This window comes from Rhinoraja longicauda, chromosome 19, assembly GCF_053455715.1.
Source record: "Rhinoraja longicauda isolate Sanriku21f chromosome 19, sRhiLon1.1, whole genome shotgun sequence".
Taxonomy (NCBI): Eukaryota; Metazoa; Chordata; class Chondrichthyes; order Rajiformes; family Arhynchobatidae; genus Rhinoraja; species Rhinoraja longicauda.
Window position 1 is genome coordinate 24,110,040 of NC_135971.1, and position 15,450 is coordinate 24,125,489.

Here is a 15,450-nt window from a genome sequence, read left to right on the forward strand (position 1 = left end):
AAGGATTTGGGGATTTGGATGGGAAGGAAATGAATAGACCTTATTTTATTTGAGAAGTGTGCTTCGTGTGAAAACATAAAGCCACAAACCTTCATGGGCAGAACAGCGCTCTGTGAGATTCACGCTCCGCGTCTCCTCGCTAACAGGGTTCCCCACGGTGCAGTTGTACACGCTGTTGTTGTTGGGTGGAGCGATGGATAGTGCCAGCCTTCTCCCTCCGTCTGTCAGTATGTGTGACCCATCTGCCGTGACCTTGCCATCTCCTGTCCACCAAGTGTAGACTGGCTCGGTGCCGTGCTCCAGTGAACAGACCAAGCTAACGTTACACACCCCGCCAGTGAAGGCTGCACTGATATTTATCACCGGTAATGACACTCGTTCTGTTTCAAAGAAAAGCGCAAATACAAGCCATGGAATAATAACAACTAGTTATAGAAGGTGCTACCCATGAGTTTCTCACAAAAACATTAATAGTAGAAGACAGTTTAGTTTAGTTTAGTTTAGTTTAGTTTAGTTTAGAGATGCAGCAAGGAAACAAGCCCTTCGGCCCACCGAGTCCACGCTGACCAGCGAATCCCGCACACTTGCACTATCCTACACAGACTACGGTCAATTTACAAACTCTGCACAGACAAGCACCCGTACTTTTAGTGCAAAATCCATCCCGTGAGTTTACAAAAATGTATCGTCCAGGTTACACTTTGCCATCAAAACTAGATCACAAGTAAACTCATTATTAGTGGAGAAAGTTTAATGTCTGTGGCCCCATCATCTTATAGGAAAGTTAGATGGCTGTGAGAGACCTCCCTTCAGGAACCCATCCTAATGCTCCTCCATTAATATTTAAACAGCAAATACTGAGGATGGGCCCCTTCACGAGCAAGGACTCCAACCCATGTAATGTTTCAGTATTCACCCTGCCCGTATAACCCACAGATGTTGGCTCACATCGTAAGCATCTCCCCTTACATCTTTAAAGTCTTAATGGTTGTTAGATTGGAAAATGTACCGTTTTTTAAATTGAAATAGATTACCATAAATCTTCAGTTCTGTCGCTTGTACAAGGACAACCAGATTTGTCCTTAAGTTCATTTCATATAGACCTTGATCACGTTCCGTTAGGTTCTGTATTTCCAGACTACAGTCCTTCAGGTTTAACCTGATTCCCTGTTTGTTATATTGTATTGGATTGTTTTGAGTTTTCACACATAATTGAATCTTTCCTGTTGTTGGTGAACTTTGGTAATCCCAACTAAGGACAGTAATGTTTTCTGCTAAGATACATCCTGGTATTGTGACTGACTGTCCCAGTGTCCCATTCACCAAGCGACGAGTGTCTGGTTTCCCAGCAGTCTGTCCCAGACCTGAAACACAAGGACAAGATATTAGTGCCATCAGCTCTGGTGTGTTGGTGTTCATAGTTTCTTAGCACGGCAGTGAGTTGTCCCAACCCTAATGGACAAGGGCAGCAGGCACATGTGTATTCCACCGCCCATAAAGAAGAGGCTCTGAATGAATAATTTTAGAAACATAGAAAGTAGGTGCAGGAGTAGGCCATTCGGCCCTTCGAGCCTGCACCACCATTCAATATGATCATGGCTGATCATCCAGAATCAGTACCCTGTTCCTGCTTTTTCTCCATATCCATTGATTCCGTTAGCCCGAAGAGCTGTATCTAACTCTCTCTTGAATACATCTATTAATAATAATAATAATAATATATTTATTTTATATAGCGCCTTAACACATGCACAAAGCGCTTTACAAATACAATTAACATAGAAACAAACAGACAAACAGACAAACTATCCTGACGGAAAAGCGGCGAATAATCAACGCCAGCGTCCTCTCACGTCAGGGTCCGGCAGTAGACATTAAAGAACAAATCTATTGATTTGGACTCCGCTGCCTCTGTAGCCGAGAATTCCACAGATTCACAACTCTTTGGGAGAAACGTTTTCCCCTCATCTCAGTCCTAAATGGCCTACCCCTTATTCTTAAACTGTGACCCCTGGTTCTGGACAACCCCAACATCGGTAACGTTTTTCCTGCATCTAGCCTGTCCAATCCTTTAAGAATTTTATATGTATCTTGCATTTATCTTGCAAGGGAGAAAGCAGGCTGTCAGTTCACTCTTGCCCATTCTATATTATCAAAGGGACCCCCGTTTACAGTAGACCTGTCTGTTTGGAGAGGTGGTAGATATGATAATGGCATCTAAGGGGTTTTGAGATGGGCACATGGATATGCAGGAAATGGAGGGATATGGATCATGTGCAGGCAGATGAGATTGGTTTTTATCTCGGCATCATGTTCATCATGCACATTGTTGCCTAACGGTCTGTTCCTGTTCTGCGCCGTTCTATGTGGAATGATGGCGCCTCTCGTATTTTTCCGACCCTCTGTAGCCTTTGTAATAAGTCACTTCTTTATCCAGATCAGAGGCAATGAAGGGCTACGTATAAGCAGACAGGGGCCAGACCACGACTACAGTGGTGGAAGGGAATGCAGATGCTGGTTTACACCGAAGAGAGACACAAAATGCTGGAATAACTCAGCGGGTCAGGCAGCATCTGTGGAGAAAAGGGATAGCTGATGTTTCGGGTCAAGAATCTTCTTCAGACTGAGAGTCAGGGAGAGGGAAACGAGAGGTTTGAAAAAGGGTACCAAGAATATATGAATGAAAGGTATGAAAAGAACGAATCAAAGCCATCAACGATGATCAAGGAAAGGTGGAGCCCACGGTGGTCCATTGTTGGCTGTGGAATAGGTGATAACGAGTGGATGCAAACAGTGAAACTGGTAAGAAGACTAGGATGAGGGAGGGACGGAGAGAGAGGGAATGCAATGGTTACATGAAATTGGAAAAATCAATGTTTATACCGCTGGGATGTAAGCTGCCCAAACGAAATACAGAGTACTTTGCCCGGAAGGATGTGTGTGTTTAATCTTTGTTTATTGAAGAACTGAATTTAGATTTCCCAGCAGCTGGAGCAAGCTCTGGTGTGCTTGTGTCCATAGCTTCCCAGCACGGCAGTGAGTTGTCCCGACCCTAATGGACAAGGGCAGCAGGTCTACCCATGGCATCACCTCACATCTTCAACTTGGAGCTAGGAAGGGTCAGTCACATGGCGAATATGCAATCTCCACACAGACATTTCTGGGCATTGCGATTGAACCCAATCTGGATGGATAGATTAGATTGATAAATTAAATAGATAGATAAGTTAAATAGATAGATTAGATCGATAAACTAGATTGATTAGATAGATTGATATATTAGATATATTGATAGATTATATAGATAGATTTTTCTAGATAGATTAGAAGATAGATAGTTTAGTATCGTTGATTGTCACAGGTACCGAGGTAGAGTGAAAAGATTTTAGATATATACGGTACAATACGAGAGAACTTCATTTATCCCAGGATGGAAATTAATTTGCCAACAGTCATAAAAAAACACAAAGTACATTAAACATGAAAATAAAGTGACGAGTGGTATGGCTTTGTGGATGTGCAACGATGGAGGATGTGGTTTGGGGGGTGGGGGGTCGTTCTCAGTCTCAGTCTCAGTCTCAGTCTACCCCACGACAGAAGGGGCAGGATTATAAAGTTTGACAGCCACAAGGAGTAAGGATCTCCTGTGGAGTTCTGTGCTGCATCTTGGTGGGACCAGTCTGTTGCTGAAGGTGCTCCCCAGGTTGACCAGTGTGTCATGGAGGGGGTGAGCTGTGTTGTCCAGGATGCTCCGCAGTTTGAGGAACATCGCCCCCTCCAACTCGGCCTCCCAAGAATCCAACTCCGCCCCCAGGACGGAGCCAGCCTTCCTGATGAGTTTGTTGATCCTGTTGGCGCCCGCAGCCTTCGCCGTGCTGTCCCAGGAAACGGCAGCGAAGAACATGGCACTGGCCACCGCCGATTGGTAGAACATCTGCAGCATCTCACTGCAGACGTTGAAGGAGCGGAGCCTGCTCAAAAAGTAAAGACGGCTCTGTCCCTTCTTGTACAGGGCCTCAACGTTCCTGGACCAGTCAATTTTACTGTCCAGGTGCACTCCTGGGTATTTGAACTCCCTGGATAGGTAGATCAATAAATAGATAGAGGCAGACAGACAGGCAGACGGGCAGGCAGGCAGGCAGACAGACGGACAGACGGACGGACGGACGGACAGACAGACAGACAGACCATGGAAACAGGCTACTCGGTCCACCGAGCCCACATCAACCATCGATCACCCGATCACACAAGTTCTATATTATTCTACTTTCGCATCCGCTCCATAGGCACTGCGGGCAATTAACCTACAAACCTGCACGCCCTCGGGATGTGGGGCCACAAGTTTGTTTTACACCGAGAGTGGTGGGTGTATGGAATGCGCTGCTAGAGGTGGTGGTGGAGGGCAGATAAGAGAGTAGGGTTTAAGTGGCGTTTGGAAAGGCACATGGATATACAGGGGATGCACAGACATGTATTATATGTAGGGAGAGGAGTTTACTTTATCTTGGCATCATGTTCCGCATGCATGTTGTGGGCTGAATGACCTGTTCATGTGCTGTACTGTTCTATGTAGCACCTCTTCTTCCACCCTACCGCCACCCCCAGCCCTAGGTCAAGGCATGGACTCACCTCCAGAGTCGCTCAACAGCAGCCAAAGTATCCCGATGAGGGAGTGAATCCCAGGAACTCTCCTGGCCATGCCTTCTCCGAAGAGCAGGTTGTTATTGAGACACAAGATACGGCAGATGCTGGAATCTGTAGCAAGAAAAAAATAACATGTTAGAGAATCTCAGCAGTTCGAGCAGCTTTTGTGGAGGCAAAGAAATGCTGGACATGACCCGCATCAGAACGCAGACTGCAGAGGAAAGATAGTTCATGTTCATAAGTCATTGGAGCAGAATTAGTCTATTCAGCCCATCGAGTCTACTCCGCCATTCAATCTTGGCTGATCTATCTTGTCAACCCCATTCTCCTGCCTTCTCCCCATAACCCCTGACACCGTACGCTGATCCTAGACTCTCTCACTAGTGGAAACACCCTCTCCACATCCACTCTCTCCAGGCATTTCACTATCCGTTATGTTTCAGTGAGATCCCCACTCATCTTTCTAAACTCCAGCGAGTACAGGCCCAGTGCCATCAAACGCTCATCTTATGTTGATGTCTTTTAAATGCTGTTATTTCTGAACTCAAATGTATGATTCCTTTTCATGGAATCCACCCATTCATTCTGACCACCCAACGACAATTCATGTTTCCTTTTCCCTCAGGCATCATCTCAAGAGGCAAGAGTCTAGAGTGTTTTATTGTCATATGTCCCAGATAGAACGATGAAATTCTTACTTGCGGCAGCACAACGAAATATGTAAGTAGAGTACACTGTAAAAAATGATGCAAAAATCAATCATCGTTTAAACAATAAAACGTGTTAATTAAATTAGGTGGCCTTAAAAAGTTTAAGGGACACAAAATGATTTAAAAAGTTTAAACAGTTTTCTACGACGACGATCTGCTGAGGTTAAAATGTAAAAAATAAATATATATATATATTTATATGTAAGAAAATAAGAAATATATACAAAATATTCTTTATAAGGAATACATATCTATATCGACGTTCAATAGCGTCTTAACCAGTAGTGTTAGTACCTGACACGGTATTCGCCAACATCAAGGAATGATGCGTGTCTAACAAAACATAAGCCACTAATATGTAAACTGCTTGGTTTAGTTTAGTTTAGTTTAGTGACACAGCGCGGAAACAGGCCCTTCGGCCCACCGAGTCCGCACTGACCAGGGATCCCCGCACATTTACACAATCCTAAACATACTACGGGTAATTTACATTATACCAAGTCAATTCACGTACAAACCTGTATGTGGGAGGAAACTGAAAATCACGGAGAAAACCCACGCATGTCACGGGGAGAAGGTACAAACTCCATACAGACAGCACCCGTGGTCAGGATCGAAGCCGGGTCTCTGGCGCCGTGAGGAAGCAACTTTATCGCTGCGCCACCGTGACGCCCTCAGAACTCGGCGTGATCAAGAAGGGGAAAGGGATGTGGCCACGTTGAGGAAGTTCTGGGGGTGAGGTGATACAACAGCGAGAAGGATGTAGGTAGAACCAAGTGAGGGGAGAGGCTTCAGACTGTAGGGATACAGAAGATAGACACAAAATTCTGGAGTAACTCAGTGTCTCAGGAGAGAAGGAATGGGTGAGGTTTCGGGTCGAGACCCTTCTTCATCGCGGTAACAGACGGCAAGTCCGCGCCGTCCAGCGTTCACCCCGTACACTAGCACTTTTCCAATGTTCTATAGATTCAGGATCAGTTCCTGTGATTGGAGGGTAGCTAATGTTATCCCCCTTTTTAAGAAAGGAGGGAGAGAGAAAACGGGAAATGATAGACCAGTTAGACTGACAACAGTGGTGGGGAAGATGCTGGAGTCAATTATAAAAGACTAAATTGTGGAGCATTTGGATATCAGTAACAGGATCGTTCCGGTTCAGCGTGGATTTACGAAGGGGAAATGATGCTTGACTAATCTTCGGGAAATTTTTGAGGATGTAACTAGGAAAATTGACAGGGGAGAGCCGGTGGATGTGGTGTACCTCGACTTTCAGAAAGCATTTGACAAGGTCCCACATAGGAGATTAGTTGGCAAAATTAGAGCACATGGTATTGGGGGTAGGGGACTGACACGGATAGAAAATTGGTTGACAGACAGAAAGCAAAGAGTGGGGATAAATGGGTCCCTTTCAGAATGGCAGGCAGTGACTAGTGCGATACCAAAAGGCTCGGTGCTGGGACCGCAGCTATTTACAATATACATTAATGACTTGGATGAATGGATTATAAGTACCATTAGCAAATTTGCAGATGATACAAAGCTGGGTGGTAGTGTGAACTGTGAGGAAGATGCTATGAGGTTGCAGGGTGACTTGGACAGGTTGTGTGAGTGGGCGGATGCATGGCAGATGCAGTTTAATGTGGATAAGTGTGAGGTTATCCACTTTCGTGGTAGGAATAGGAAGGCAGATTATTATCTGAATGGTGTCAAGTTAGGAAAACGAGATCTGGGTGTCCTAGTGCATCAGTCACTGAAAGAAAGCATGCAGGTACAGCAGGCAGTGAAGAAAGCCAACGGAATGTTGGCTTTCATAACAAGAGGAGTTGAGTGTAGGAGCAAATAGGTCCTTCTGCAGTTGTACTGGGCCCTAGTGAGACCGCACCTGGAGTACTGTGTGCAGTTCTGGTCTCCAAATTTGAGGAAGGATATTCTTGCTATTGAAGGCGTGCAGCGTAGGTTTACTAGGTTAATTCGCGGAATGGCGGGACTGTCGTATATTGAAAGATTGGAGCAACTAGGCTTCTTTTCACTGGAATTTAGAAGGATGAGAGGGGATCTTATTGAAACATATAAGATTATTAAGGGATTTGACGCGCTAGAGGCAGGAAACATGTTCCCAATGTTGGGGGAGTCCAGAACCAGGGAGCACAGTTAAAGAGTAAGGGGTAGGCCATTTAGAACTGAGATCAGGAAAAACCTTTTCAGTCAGAGAGTAGTGAATCTGTGGAATTCTCTGCCTCAGAAGGCAGTGGAGGCCAAGTCTCTGGATGCATTCAAGAGAGAGAGCTAGATATAGCTCTTAGGGATAGCGGAGTCAGGGGGTATGGGGAGAAGGCAGGAACGGGGTACTGATTGAGAATGATCAGCCATGACCAGAGACCCGTTTCCGATCCGGACTACGGGTGCTGTTAGAGTTGAAAATACACCCGAGATGAGGGGAACTGCCTACGTGGTCTGTGCAGAATGTGCACCTTCGGGTTTTCTCCGAGATCTTCGGTTTCCTTCCACATTCCAAAGACGTACAGGTTCGTAGGTTAATTGGTCTCGGTATAATTGTAAATTGTCCCCAGTGTGTGCAGGATAGTGTTAATGTGCGGGGATCGCTGGTCGGTGCGGACTTTGTGGGCCGAAGGGCCTGTTTCCGCGCGGTATATCTAAACTATGGTTAGTCAACAAACCAACAAACTTGTACGTCTTTGGAGTGTGGGAAACCGGAGCACCCAGACAAAACCCACGCAGTTACAGGGAGAACGTGTAAACTCTACACGGGCAGCACCCGAGGTCAGGATCGAACCCAGGTCTCGGGCGCTGTAACTAGTCCCACCTGCTTGTGCGTATGGATGTACGTGTATCTGCCTGTGTGTGTGCATGTGTGATGATGGGAAGGGGATAGAATGGGGAGGAGAGGAATAGGGGGAGAGAGGAGGTGGGGGAGAAGGAGGCGAGAAGAGGGGGAAAAAGAAGGGTGGAGGGAGGGAGAGGAGAGGAGGTGATAGGGGGAGAAGGGGGGATGGGAGAGAGGAGGGGAAGGGAGGAGAGCAGGTGAGCGGAAAGAGGGGAGGGGAGGCGAGAGGAAGGCGAGTAGCGGGAGAGAAGGGGAGAAGGAGGGAAGGGTAGGTGATGGGGGTGGGGAGAGAATGGGGAGGAGGGGGAGGTGGAGAGAGGGTCGAGAAGAGGGATGGAGAAGGCGAGAGGGTGGTAGAGGAGGGGGGCGGGAATGGAATGGTGATGGGTGCGGGGAGAGAATGGGGAAGGAAGAGGGGGAGAGAGGATGGGAGGGTAGGATGAGGGAAGTGGATGGTAGGATGAGGGAGGAAGATGGGGAAGGGTAGAGGGGAGAGGAGGAGTGGGGAGAGGGGAGGGGGAGAGGAAGGAGTGAAAGAGAGGTGGGGAACGGAGGATGGGGCGATGAGGGAATTATGGAGGGGGAGATGAGAAGGGAGGGGGAAGGGAGAGGAAGATGGAAGGAGGGGTGGAGGGGAGAGGAGGAGGGTGGTAGAGGGAGGGAAGGAGGAGGGGAGGGAGGAAAGGTGATGAGCGTAGATTAAGAGGGGGAGGGGAGAGGAGGTGGTTGGTGGTGGAAGGGAGGGGAGAGGGGGGAGGAGAGGACGAGAGTGGGGTGGGGTTGGGAAGGAAGGGGAGGAGAGGAGGGAGGATACCATTGCATTGCATTCACTGACACACCAATGCCTTTCAGAGCCAAACCCTACATCCGTCATTAACATGAGAAGTTCTCTTTAACTGAAAATAAACTTCAGGCTAATAACTCGTTTTATTTCCCCTGCTTTGGCATGTAATTTATTTGTGATTTATACAGTAAAAGCATTAATGACAGCCTTTCTCTGCGTTGTACTGTCAATTCAATGCCTTCACTTGCAATGTGCTAGCGTGTCCCGTGTTTCATTTTTCAGTATTATTGAGGTGAAAAGGTAAATTCTGCCGCGGTGTGATGTGAAGTTAAAGAACTGCAGATGCCGATTGAATGTCAAGATAGACACAAAGTGCTGGAGTAACTCAGCGGGACAGGCAGCATCTCTGGAGAAAAAGGCCGGCCTGACGTTTCGGGTCGGACACTTCTTCAGATTGAAAGTTGGTGGGGAGGGCTTTGGGCCGGAGGTTTCCTTTAGTTTATTTAGTTCAGTTTAGTTTGGTTTGGAGATACAGAGGGGTAACAGGCCCTTCGGCCCGTCGAATCCGCACCGACCAACGATCCTTGCACACTAACACTATCCTACACACACTGGGGACAATTTACACATACGCGAAGCCAATTAACCGACATATATGTAGGTCTTTGGAGTGGGGGAGGAAACTGAAGATCTCGGAGAAAACGGGGAGAACGCAGGTCACGGGGAGAACGTACAAACTGCGTTCAGACAGTACCCGAGGTCAGGACCGAACCCGGGTCTCCGGCGCTGCATTCGCTGTGAGGCAGCAACTCTACCGCACGGAAGATAAGGCCAGAACAAAAAGAGATAACCACGCCCACAATGGATTGTGCAAGAAAATAACTGCAGATGCTGGTACAAATCGAAGGTATTTATTTCACAAAATGCTGGAGTAACTCAGCAGGTCAGAGAGTTGTGAATCTGTGGAATTCTCTGCCTCAGAAGGCAGTGGAGGCCAATTCTCTGAATGCATTCAAGAGAGAGCTAGATAGAGCTCTTAAGGATAGCGGAGTCAGGGGGCATGGGGAGAAGGCAGGAACGGGGTACTGATTGAGAATGATCAGCCATGATCACATTGAATGGCGGTGCTGGCTCGAATGGCCGAATGGCCTCCTCCTGAACATATTGTCTGTTGTCTATTTTCAGGCAGCATCTCAGGAGAGAAGGAATGGGTGTCGTTTCGGGTCGAGACCCTTCTTCGCCCACAGTGGAGCTCACAATGGCCCACTGTTGACTGGAACCCGAGTCTACCGACCAGTGATCCCCGCACACTAACACTATCCTACGTACACTAGGGACAATTTTTACATTTGCACCAAGCCAATTACGATTTTGGAGTGTGTGAGGAAACCGAAGTTCTCGGAGAGCACTCACACAGCTCACGGGAAGAACGTACAAACTCCGTACAGACTGTACCGGTTAGCGGGATCGACCCCGGCTCTCAGGCGCTGTTTTTAGACCTTGTGTTTACGTGACTCAGGCTTGTAACGTACAGTGCAAGGTTTACGAGAATAGCCCTGGTGATGTTTGGTTTAACATATGAGGAGCGTTCGATGACATGGGCAATTGGGCCGAAGGGCCTGTTCCTGAGCTATATCTAAGTCGCACCGTGGCACGGCCGTAGAGTTGTTGCTTTACAGTGCCAGAGGCCCGGGTTCGATCCTGACCACGGCTGCAGTATTTACGGGGTTTGCACGACCCCACTGTGACCGTGTGATGTTTCTCCGGTGGCTCCGGTTTCCTCCCGGACTCCAAAGATGGACAGGTTTGTAGGTTAATTGGCTCCAGTAAAATTGTAAATTGCCCCTAGTGTACAGGATAGTGCTAATGTGCGCAATAACTTACACGGTGTTGGTGAGGCCACATTTGCAATACTGTGAGCAATACCAATAACTGAGGAAGGATGTGCTGGGTGTGCTGGCATTACAGAGGGTTCAGAGGAGGTTTATGAAAACGATCCCAGGGATGATTGGGTTAATGTATGAGGAGCATTTGAAGACTCTGGGCCTGTACTCGTTGGAGTTTAGAAGGTTGGGGGGGGGGGGGGGGGGTCATTGAAACTTACCAAACAATGAAAGGTCGAGATAGAACGGACGTGGAGAGGATATTTTCAGTAATAGAAGGGTCTCGACCCGAAGCGCCTCCCATTCCTTTTCTCCGGAGATGTTGCCTGTTCCGCTGAGTTACCCCAGCATTATGCGTCTATCTTTGGTTTAAATCAGCATCTGCAGTTCCTCCAAATACATATTTCCAGCAGTGAAAGTTGAGACATGGACCATCGCAACGTTGAAGAAACGATTAGACAGGTGGATATGAGAGGTTTCGAAGGATATGGGCCAAATGCAGGTAGGTGGGACTGGTGTAGATGGGGCACGTTGGTCAGTGTGGGAAAGGTGGGCCGAAGGGCCTGTTTCCACGCTGTATGCCTCTGTGATTCTACCTGCCTATCATGTTCCACTCACTTGTGTCTCCTATTACCTGCCACGCTTTGTCATGCTGCCCCCCATTTTCCAGCGTTCTTCTCCCCCCACCTCCCCTTGTGTACACTGGAATTTAGAAGGATGAGAGGAGATCTTATTGAAACGTATAAGATTATTAAGGGGTTGGACACGTTAGAGGCAGGAAACATGTTCCCAATGTTGGGGGAGTCCAGATCAAGGGGCCACAGTTTAAGAATAAAGGGTAGGCCATTTAGAACTGAGATGAGGAAAAACTTTTTCAGTCAGAGAGTCGTGAATCTGTGGAATTCTCTGCCTCAGAAGGCAGTGGAGGCCAAGTCTCTGGATGCATTCAAGAGAGAGCTTGATAGAGCTCTTAAGGATAGCGGAGTCAGGGGGTACGGGGAGAAGGCAGGAACGGGGTACTGATTGAGAATGATCAGCCATGACCAGAGACCCGTTTTCGATCCGGACTACGGGTGCTGTTAGAGTTGAAAATACACCCGAGATGAGGGGAACTGCCTACGTGGTCTGTACAGAATGTGCACCTGCGGGTTTTCTCCGAGATCTTCGGTTTCCTTCCTCATTCCAAAGACGTACAGGTTCGTAGGTTAATTGGTCTCGGTATAATTGTAAATTGTCCCCAGTGTGTGCAGGATAGTGTTAATGTGCGGGGATCGCTGGTCGGTGCGGACTTTGTGGGCCGAAGGGCCCGTTTCAGCGCGGTATATCTAAACTATGGTTAGTCAACAAACCAACAAACTTGTACGTCTTTGGAGTGTGGGAAACCGGAGCACCCAGACAAAACCCACGCAGTTACAGGGAGAACGTGTAAACTCTACACGGGCAGCACCCGAGGTCAGGATCGAACCCAGGTCTCGGGCGCTGTAACTAGTCCCACCTGCTTGTGCGTATGGATGTACGTGTATCTGCCTGTGTGTGTGCATGTGTGATGATGGGAAGGGGATAGAATGGGGAGGAGAGGAATAGGGGGAGAGAGGAGGTGGGGGAGAAGGAGGCGAGAAGAGGGGGAAAAAGAAGGGTGGAGGGAGGGAGAGGAGAGGAGGTGATAGGGGGAGAAGGGGGGATGGGAGAGAGGAGGGGAAGGGAGGAGAGCAGGTGAGCGGAAAGAGGGGAGGGGAGGCGAGAGGAAGGCGAGTAGCGGGAGAGAAGGGGAGAAGGAGGGAAGGGTAGGTGATGGGGGTGGGGAGAGAATGGGGAGGAGGGGGAGGTGGAGAGAGGGTCGAGAAGAGGGATGGAGAAGGCGAGAGGGTGGTAGAGGAGGGGGGCGGGAATGGAATGGTGATGGGTGCGGGGAGAGAATGGGGAAGGAAGAGGGGGAGAGAGGATGGGAGGGTAGGATGAGGGAAGTGGATGGTAGGATGAGGGAGGAAGATGGGGAAGGGTAGAGGGGAGAGGAGGAGTGGGGAGAGGGGAGGGGGAGAGGAAGGAGTGAAAGAGAGGTGGGGAACGGAGGATGGGGCGATGAGGGAATTATGGAGGGGGAGATGAGAAGGGAGGGGGAAGGGAGAGGAAGATGGAAGGAGGGGTGGAGGGGAGAGGAGGAGGGTGGTAGAGGGAGGGAAGGAGGAGGGGAGGGAGGAAAGGTGATGAGCGTAGATTAAGAGGGGGAGGGGAGAGGAGGTGGTTGGTGGTGGAAGGGAGGGGAGAGGGGGGAGGAGAGGACGAGAGTGGGGTGGGGTTGGGAAGGAAGGGGAGGAGAGGAGGGAGGATACCATTGCATTGCATTCACTGACACACCAATGCCTTTCAGAGCCAAACCCTACATCCGTCATTAACATGAGAAGTTCTCTTTAACTGAAAATAAACTTCAGGCTAATAACTCGTTTTATTTCCCCTGCTTTGGCATGTAATTTATTTGTGATTTATACAGTAAAAGCATTAATGACAGCCTTTCTCTGCGTTGTACTGTCAATTCAATGCCTTCACTTGCAATGTGCTAGCGTGTCCCGTGTTTCATTTTTCAGTATTATTGAGGTGAAAAGGTAAATTCTGCCGCGGTGTGATGTGAAGTTAAAGAACTGCAGATGCCGATTGAATGTCAAGATAGACACAAAGTGCTGGAGTAACTCAGCGGGACAGGCAGCATCTCTGGAGAAAAAGGCCGGCCTGACGTTTCGGGTCGGACACTTCTTCAGATTGAAAGTTGGTGGGGAGGGCTTTGGGCCGGAGGTTTCCTTTAGTTTATTTAGTTCAGTTTAGTTTGGTTTGGAGATACAGAGGGGTAACAGGCCCTTCGGCCCGTCGAATCCGCACCGACCAACGATCCTTGCACACTAACACTATCCTACACACACTGGGGACAATTTACACATACGCGAAGCCAATTAACCGACATATATGTAGGTCTTTGGAGTGGGGGAGGAAACTGAAGATCTCGGAGAAAACGGGGAGAACGCAGGTCACGGGGAGAACGTACAAACTGCGTTCAGACAGTACCCGAGGTCAGGACCGAACCCGGGTCTCCGGCGCTGCATTCGCTGTGAGGCAGCAACTCTACCGCACGGAAGATAAGGCCAGAACAAAAAGAGATATCCACACACACAATGGATTGTGCAAGAAAATAACTGCAGATGCTGGTACAAATCGAAGGTATTTATTTCACAAAATGCTGGAGTAACTCAGCAGGTCAGAGAGTTGTGAATCTGTGGAATTCTCTGCCTCAGAAGGCAGTGGAGGCCAATTCTCTGAATGCATTCAAGAGAGAGCTAGATAGAGCTCTTAAGGATAGCGGAGTCAGGGGGCATGGGGAGAAGGCAGGAACGGGGTACTGATTGAGAATGATCAGCCATGATCACATTGAATGGCGGTGCTGGCTCGAATGGCCGAATGGCCTCCTCCTGAACATATTGTCTGTTGTCTATTTTCAGGCAGCATCTCAGGAGAGAAGGAATGGGTGTCGTTTCGGGTCGAGACCCTTCTTCGCCCACAGTGGAACTCACAATGGCCCACTGTTGACTGGAACCCGAGTCTACCGACCAGTGATCCCCGCACACTAACACTCTCCTACGTACACTAGGGACAATTTTTACATTTGCACCAAGCCAATTACGATTTTGGAGTGTGTGAGGAAACCGAAGTTCTCGGAGAGCACTCACACAGCTCACGGGAAGAACGTACAAACTCCGTACAGACTGTACCGGTTAGCGGGATCGACCCCGGCTCTCAGGCGCTGTTTTTAGACCTTGTGTTTACGTGACTCAGGCTTGTAACGTACAGTGCAAGGTTTACGAGAATAGCCCTGGTGATGTTTGGTTTAACATATGAGGAGCGTTCGATGACATGGGCAATTGGGCCGAAGGGCCTGTTCCTGAGCTATATCTAAGTCGCACCGTGGCACGGCCGTAGAGTTGTTGCCTTACAGTGCCAGAGGCCCGGGTTCGATCCTGACCACGGCTGCAGTATTTACGGGGTTTGCACGACCCCACTGTGACCGTGTGATGTTTCTCCGGTGGCTCCGGTTTCCTCCCGGACTCCAAAGATGGACAGGCTTGTAGATTAATTGGCTCCAGTAAAATTGTAAATTGTCCCCAGTGTACAGGATAGTGCTAGTGTGCGCAATAACTTACACGGTGTTGGTGAGGCCACATTTGCAATACTGTGAGCAATACCCATAACTGAGGAAGGATGTGCTGGATGTGCTGGCATTACAGAGGGTTCAGAGGAGGTTTATGAGAACGATCCCAGGGATGATTGGGTTAATGTATGAGGCGCATTTGAAGACTCTGGGCCTGTACTCGCTGGAGTTTAGAAGGTTGGGGGGGGGGGGGGGGGGGGGGTCATTGAAACTTACCAAACAATGAAAGGTCGAGATAGAACGGACGTGGAGAGGATATTTTCAGTAATAGAGGGGTCTCGACCCAAAACGCCTCCCATTCCTTTTCTCCGGAGATGTTGCCTGTTCCGCTGAGTTACCCCAGCATTATGCGTCTATCTTTGGTTTAAATCAGCATCTGCAGTTCCTCCAAATAC

The 15,450-nt window shown here is 48.6% G+C and overlaps 1 protein-coding gene across 1 annotated transcript; it reads right to left on the minus strand.

The window, feature by feature from the left end:
- Positions 1-45: 45 nt before the first annotated feature.
- Positions 46-5,670, minus strand: LOC144602898 (signaling lymphocytic activation molecule-like). Its single transcript, XM_078416019.1, has 4 exons — positions 5,649-5,670; positions 4,630-4,755; positions 1,035-1,364; positions 46-380 (listed from the first exon to the last, which is right to left on the minus strand). The coding sequence occupies exons 1-4, from the start codon at positions 5,668-5,670 to the stop codon at positions 46-48; spliced, it is 813 nt and encodes a 270-aa protein (XP_078272145.1).
- Positions 5,671-15,450: the final 9,780 nt, after the last annotated feature.